General features: G+C 49.2%; 1 gene segment (V, D, J or C); it reads right to left on the bottom strand.

The window, feature by feature from the left end:
* Nucleotides 1–3994: 3994 nt before the first annotated feature.
* Nucleotides 3995–4820, bottom strand: LOC123465206. The segment is given in 2 exon segments: nucleotides 3995–4605; nucleotides 4688–4820. Coding segments are annotated over 2 exon segments (642 nt in total).
* Between the last annotated feature and the right edge of the window lie 2793 nt (nucleotides 4821–7613).

The raw sequence follows: 7613 nt of genomic DNA, 5'->3' as shown, positions 1-7613 counted from the left end.
ATTTATTTTAGGCTCAGATTCCAAAGCTCTTCCAAGAGGCTGGAATTCAGAAAGCACCATGGTGCGGAGATTGTCACGTCCTGGTGGCCCAGTTCTAGTCAGAAGGCAGGACAAAGCGCCTCTCAGTGATTCCGGGTTCCTGAGGTAATTTCAGAGGAGCTGTCTCTCTTCTCCCAGCCCCTTTCCATGTCCCCGTGTGACCAGGGAATGCAGTCATCACGTCCGTACATGAGGGGGTCCCCTGGGGGAGGGGCTGACATGTGGGTGTGCCATGTGGAAGGTTGTTCATTCTCTCCAGGTACATGAACTTCTGACTTCACCAAACCTTGGACCACCCACATCTGGGCTCCTTGTTTCATTGGCTTGTGATTTTTCTCATTGTTTGGGCTTCCCCGATAGATCAGTTCAAGCTTGCCTGATAGCATGCTCCTTGGAAGAAAAGCTTTGACCATCCTAGACAATGCATTAAAAAGCAGAGACTTTACTTTGCTGGCCAAATTCCGTCTAGTAAAGCTATGGATTTTTCAGTACTCATGTATGGATACGAGAATTGGGCCATAAAGAAAGCTGAGCACTGAAGTATTGATGTTTTTCAACTGCTGTGTTGGAGAAGACTGTTGAGAGTCCTTTACTGCAAGGAGATCCAACCAGTCTATCCTAAAGGAAATCAGTGCTGAATATTCATTGGAAGGACTGATGCTGAACCTGAAGCCCCAATACTTTGGCCACTTGATTTGAAGAACTGACTCATTTGAAAAGACCCTGATGCTCGGAAAGATTGAAGACAGGAGGAAAAGGGGAAGACAGGATGAGATGGTTGGATGGCATCACCGACTGGATGGACATAAGCCTGAGCAAGTTCTGGGAGTTGGAGATGGACAGGGAAGTCTGGCATGCTGCAGTCCATGGGGTTGTGAAAAATCAGTCATTACCAAGCAACTGAACTGATAGCTCAGTGGTAAAGAATCATCCTGCAATATAGGGTTCGATTCCTGGGACTGGAAGATCTGCTGGAGAAGGGATAGGCTACCCACTCCAGTATACTTGGGCTTCCCTTGTGGCTCAGCTGGTGAAGAATCTGCCTGCAGTTTGGGAGACCTGGGTTTGATCCCTGGGTGGGAAGATGCCCTGGAGAAGGGAAATGCTACTCACTCCGGTATTCTTCCTTGGAGAATTCCATGGACTGTATAGTCTGTGGGGTCGCAAAGAGTTGGATACAACTGAGCAACTTTGACTTTCTCACTGTTTACTCTGTTCACTTCTCTTTGTGTGATTTCTGCTGAACGAGACTCACATAATGATCCCAAGTTGGCGCTAGTGATAAGGAACCCGCCTACCAATAAGCAGATGTAAGAAACACAGGATTGATCCTTGGGTCAGGAAGATGCCCTGGAGAAGGGCATGGCAACCCACTCTAGTATTCTTACTTGGAAAATTTCATGGAGAGGAGCCTAATGGGATACAGTCCATTGGGTGGTAAAGAGTCTGACATGACTGGAGTGACCAGCATGCATATATTAGGACAAAAGTGATTTAAAATCAGTCAATTCCATCAACTAAAGGTAGTGTTTGTTCCATGAGACAGTCAGGAGGGATGCCTGAACATGAAGACGGTGCTCACAATGGCTTCTTTATTCATCATGGAATATTCTGTATATTCCTTAGAGGTATTGTACTCTCTCGTTTAAAGACTTGTCCTCATATGAACTTCTGGTGGCTCATAGCTTGACAAGAAAGCTGAGGATATCAAGTAAGAATTGGTTTTCAAGTACAAGCTTCCCTTTAGTATGTGTCCTCTATCTGCCGTAAAACCACCCAAATGACAGAAGTTACTGCACCTACTAGAGCCTGTCAATTAGTGAAGGGAGGAATGCCCTCGGTGGTGCTCAAAGAGCTGACATCACACTCAGAGCATTAATCATAGTTTTCTCCATGGAAATTCAGTGGGACTCCCACCCCAGGTTGATGTAGAAGGTGAGTCTGAGGACACCACAAACGTAGATGCAGAAACACAGATGACACAAACTTTTCATCTTCCTGCATCTGAGCGTGGTGTCAGCAGACTCAGCTTCTATCTCAGGTGGCGTGGAGATCCCGCTGGGTCTCCGTGGAGAGAACTATGGCTGATGCTGTGAGTGAGGTGTCAGTTCAGTTAGCACCACCAAGGGGGGGGTTCTTCCCTGGTGCTGGGTTTATACACCTCTGTTGTCTGATCCAGCTGTACTTACACTGTTGACCGCTGGCTAGCTCGTTCAGTGGCCCTGCTGTGCTGAGCCGCACTGCTTAGTCACACAGAGCCTCTCCTGTGGACTTAGCGAGCTTACACCAAATGTCCAGAGAACGGGCCTAAGTGACAAGGGGAAGCAACCCTAAGAGACCGTGCCTTTCGTGCGGTGAGGATATGGTCCCCTCTCTCAACCATCATTCTGCCTCAGAGACTGAGGAGGTACCTAAGAGTCATGAATGCAGATAAGTTCCCCAGATAAACTGCTACAAGGAGAGGAAGCCTCCTGATAGGAGACCAGCTGTCAATCACCATCTGCACCTGCTCCTGCAACACACAATTGTACGTCCCCAGCTCTCCCTGGTGGTCATGGATTCCCCAGAGGGTGGCTGGTGTCTGGGCTCACACTGCCTTCCCCTCACTGGGCCTCTTGCACAGCAACACACTGCCGTGTCCTTGGTCATCACAGAGCTCAGCTGCAGGGAGTACTGGTTACCAGTAACCCCTGGTGATGGAGCAACCAGAGATGGCACAGGTGAGGGAGAGGGTCAGTGAGAGCTTCAGCAGTTCTGGACCCTACCCCTCAGCTGCACTGGGACAGGCCAGCTGGGGACAAGGAGAATCCGTCCCTGTCAGTCACCTGCCGTCACAATTATCCCCACAGACCCGTGTCTGCACCTGAGACCCTCATCTTGGGGAGCTGTCACCAGGCAGAGGAGAAGACCCCAAGGCCCCGTTTTCTACCCAACAGCTGTGCCTTCACTGAGACCTCCATCCTGTGTGAGCAGAGAGGGGTGAGCTCTCACAGCCCAGGGGTGGATTTTACCCTGAAGCATGAAGAGGAATTTGCATTGAGGAGCTCTATTCCTGTGAATACAGAGAGGCTGTGGTCACACTCACCCTGGTCATCCCAGGATCCCCACGGGCGCCTTCTGAATTTACATGGTTGGCGAGGAAGTGTGGGCAAGCAGTGTGTCTATCAGATGGCTTGGAACCAGATCCCAGGGCAGGTCCGCCTTTCTGAGGCCAGAGTCTCCGCCCTGATGGCCCCCACCTCCTGCCCCTTGCCCATCTCAGCTCAGCCCTTCATCGTCTCAGTCCTTGGGTCTTTCCTCAGGGCTGAACCCAGCACATCTCCTCCTTCCTTTCCCTGTGCCAGTGAAGGTCACTGTGATGGGAGCGAGGACCCATGGTGGTGGGCTCCACGGTGACCCCAGGGACAAATCCACCTGAGCACCTCTGTATTTCCCCTTATGAATGATCCACGGATAAGCTTAGAATGGGGTGTGGACTTCAGAGATGTTGAGGCAAGATGGTATCACCCGGATTGACCTCACCTGGAATGTGTGTGTGTGTTGAGTGACTCAGTGAACTGGCCAAACTGTCAATGTCTATATAAGGACACAAGGTAACAGTGTTTATGTTAAGACACTAATAAAAGCTAGTATGTAGGTGAATTTTCAGTACAGAACCTGTGAATGATGAGAATCATTGCATATGCAGCCCTGGGGACCCCTGACACTGGAGCCTTTGACACTGATTGCTGCAGATTCTAATGTGCAGTTTGACAGAAAGAAGGAGGTTGAGTCTCTTCCTTCTTCATGGACAAAAACAAAATGAAGATTAAAAGTGTTTAAATATCTCAAGTTTCCTTTCAGGATACTTAATCGTTTGAAAATAACATGAGAGTCAAAGGTTTTACTGAGTTCCTTTTAAAGAAGAGAAATGAAGGTGAAAAATTTTAGCTGTTTAGTATTATGTGTGTGTGTGTGTGTTTGCATAATGCTATCCTTGCTTCAAGGAAAAATTAAAATATATATAAACACAGTTTTCTGAGAGCGACATAAACCACAAGGAAATACCAGGACACAGAAAAGGGTCTGAGGTGCGGTTCCTGGGCAGGAGGAGGAAAGAGAAGCTCTGAGGAGAATCCCCCCCAGGCCCCCACCGCCCAACGCCTCTTCTGCACCTGCTCCAGGGCTCAGCTCTGTACTGAGTCCTGAGCGCCCCCTGGTGGTCACGGGCCCCTATGCAGGGAGGTTTTTGTCTGGGCTCACACTGACTTCCCCTCACTGTGTCCTTCGCACAGTAGTATGTGGCCGTGTCCTCAGGTGTCACGCTGCTCAGTGACAGAGAGACTTGGCTCTTGGAGTTGTCCTTGGTGATGCTGAGCCGGGATTTCAGGGCTGGGTTGTAGCCTGTGCTTCCACCACTGCTTATACCACCAAGGCACTCCAGCGCCTTCCCTGGAGCCTGGCGGACCCAGCCTACACCATAGCTGCTCAATGAGTATCCAGAGACCGTGCAGGTGAGGGAGAGGGTCTGTGAGGGCTTCACCAGGCTGGGGCCCGACTCCTTCAGCTGCACCTGGGACAGGACCCCTGTGGAGAGAGAGAAGCACGGTGACCCGTGGGCTCAGATGCAGCTTCCCCACGTGCCCATGTCTGACCCAGAGACACTCACCTCTGGGGGCTGAGAGCACAAAGAGGAGGGTCCACAGTGGGTTCATCTTCGAGCAGATGAGAGTCACCACTCCCGCAAGTCTCTTCAAGCCTGAGGAGGAGGCTGAATTTAAGGGAGCTGGTGCTGTGTTTCTACCCTGTGACCTCAGTGGATATTTGCATACAGGAGGGACCTCTGTATAAAAAGCAGAAAGCAGTGAATAGAGGTCCTGTCTATTGGGCTCCCCCTGTGAGGGGGGTGCTGAATGTGTCCTCAGAGAACTCAGCCCCTCCTGGGATCCCCCTCCCTATACCAGGAAGACTGTTGAGGAATGAAATGATGAAGGAGGGCTGGTCAGGAATCAAAATGCTTTCAGGGAACATGGCAGATTTGGGGAAGAGACTTTAATCCCACGAATGTGTTTACTGTTACTCAACAAATGCCCACCACACATTCAGGTACCAGCCATTTGTTAGACACAAACTCTTATTTTTTTTTCTTTTCTGATTAGCTGATGTTTACTTACTCCATATACAAACATCAGAGGAAAATATACAAGTAATAATCACATTGAGTTCAAATGGAGTTGAGTACAATTTAATGTCTATCAGAATTACTAAAGCATTTATATTTTCCTTTGCTTTCTTATCTATTTTTTCCTCTTGAACAGCTTAAATAACCTCAAGAATCACTCTAGAGGTGGTTTGTTCATAGTAATTAAACACAGTATTAATTTTGTGGACAAAGTAGACATTTGTGCTGAGATGCTCGTCTTCCCAGCACGGCTGACTTGCCCCGTGGGCTGCATTTTCCTGTGCACAACTGAGTGTCTGCAGGAACTCGTGAACCTCAGCATCTCCTCCCTGAGGCCACTGGACACTGAGGACCCCAAGTCTGCTGAGGACTGAGGACACACAGCTCCTGGGAGCTCCTTAGGGCTCCGCTCCCCCGCCTCCCTGTGGCCCTGCGGCTGTGTCCTCACTCCTGCACTTCTGTGTGTGAGGATGTAGCCTGGGGCTGACGACAGTCACAGCACGTGTGGACTTGGCAGCGGGTTTGCCCGGGGTGGGGAGTGCTGTCAACATGTCATCAGTGGGGTTATCCCTCCTGGAGCCAGAAAAGACCAGTGTGTGTCCCCACTCTGACGGACGCCGTGTCCATGGGACCCTGGTCTTCCCCAGCCCTGAGATGTCACCCCTTCGGGTCTGGCGCAGGTCAGCTCTTCCTCGTCACAGGGATCTCACCTGCACAGTGATTGAGTTAGAACCTACTGTCTATGAAAAGCCCTTCCCGGTCTGGCTTTGGTCACAGCAGTTCTGCAGGAGCATGTCTTCTGTGCCAGATCCAGCTTCCCGACACCTAAATGTGCTCTGGGGAGAGGGCCCACCTCACTCTGCCTCAGACCTTGTGGGGTCACTTGTGCCCGATACTATGCAACATGGTCAAGACTCCTGAGGGTGACCCTGGAACTGTGGGCGTCTGGCATCCAGGTCACTGAGCTTCTAGGTGTGTCCTCATCCCTTGGCTCAACACCTTCGTCCATCATCAAAGCCAGTGGGGTCTTGTGGTGCATCTCCTACCAGGCTTTCCTCTGTCCTGCACTTTCGCTGATCTTGTGATCCCACTGGATCACCTGTAAAACCCAAATATGCTTCTCATCTCACGGGACTGGAAGGCCGCACACGACATCCACAAATCCACTGCCAGTTGGTTTCTATGGGGTTTATTTTATGTCATCAGAAGTGGGATCCATGCAATCCCCAACAACTCCCAAGCCATGAGCAATCAGATGCTGGTACCCACTCTGACCTGTTGAGTTCAGTGCTCTCTGGATGAGTGTGGTCTCGTAGCTTTGTGTGGAGTCTTTAGGGCTTTCTATCTACAGTGTTCCATAGATCATGAGAATTTGGCCTCTTGTGGGAAAGAATCCACTTGCAATGTAGGAGACCTGGGTTGACTCCCCAGGTGTGAGGTTCCCTGGAGTAGGAAATGGCAACCCACTCCAGGATTCTTGCCTAGAAAGGACAAAGAAGACTGGCGCACTAGAGTCCCTGGGGCAACACAGTGCCAGACACGACTGAGGGACTAACACACACTTATCTCTAAACTCTATGCCGGCCCAGCAGTTCTGAAACGAAAGCTGACAGTGATACAGGTCTTCTTCACGAAACGGAAGGAAACAATCCAACTTACTACCTACAGAAATTAAAACAGAAACGCCACAAAAGCCCAGAGGCAGTAGTGGAAAGGAAAGGACAAAACAGTGCAGAAATTAATAATGTTGAGAGGAACACACACACAGAACACAAGACGATCAGTGAATCAGGCTGGTGCTGCTGCTGTCAGTGCCGTCGTTTCAAAGACAAAGAAAAGCACAAACCTGTCGCCAGTCTCCCAAGGAGGAACAAGAACTTACTGGAATGAAACAAAATATAGAAAAGACATAAAGCTAATACCTCAGAGATACAGAAAATCATATGAGATGATTACAAAGAGTTGTATGCCAACAAATTGGACAGTCTAGAAGAAACGGACAAATTCCTAAACTGTAAAACCTGCAGGACTGAATCAAGATGGAGGAGACAACATGGAGAGACTGATCATGTGTGTGAAAATTGAATTTCATCATAGTAATTTATAAATCTTCCAAGGAGCAACAGTCTCGGAACAGAAAGTTTCTCTAGGGGCTTTTATAAAATGTACCTAGGATGAATTTAATGCAAAACTTCTGAAAACCTATTAGCAAATCAAATTCAACAATGAATAGAAAGGATCATGCACCATCCTCAATTGTCTTTTCCTTGAAGGTCACAGCAATGGTTCAAGATCCAAGCAGCAGGAAATAGGCTGGTGAAAGTGCTTAGCTTCAAATATGCACCACCTCCCACGAAAAGGAATGGCAAGTAAGGGGAAGATCAACAGGCCCAGAGGCTGGAAGAGGAGCCAA

The sequence above is a fragment of the Bubalus bubalis genome, chromosome 20 (genome assembly GCF_019923935.1).
Source record: "Bubalus bubalis isolate 160015118507 breed Murrah chromosome 20, NDDB_SH_1, whole genome shotgun sequence".
Classification (NCBI taxonomy): Eukaryota; Metazoa; Chordata; class Mammalia; order Artiodactyla; family Bovidae; genus Bubalus; species Bubalus bubalis.
Note: the sequence above shows the minus strand (reverse complement) of the source record. Positions and strands in the feature narration are given on the sequence as shown.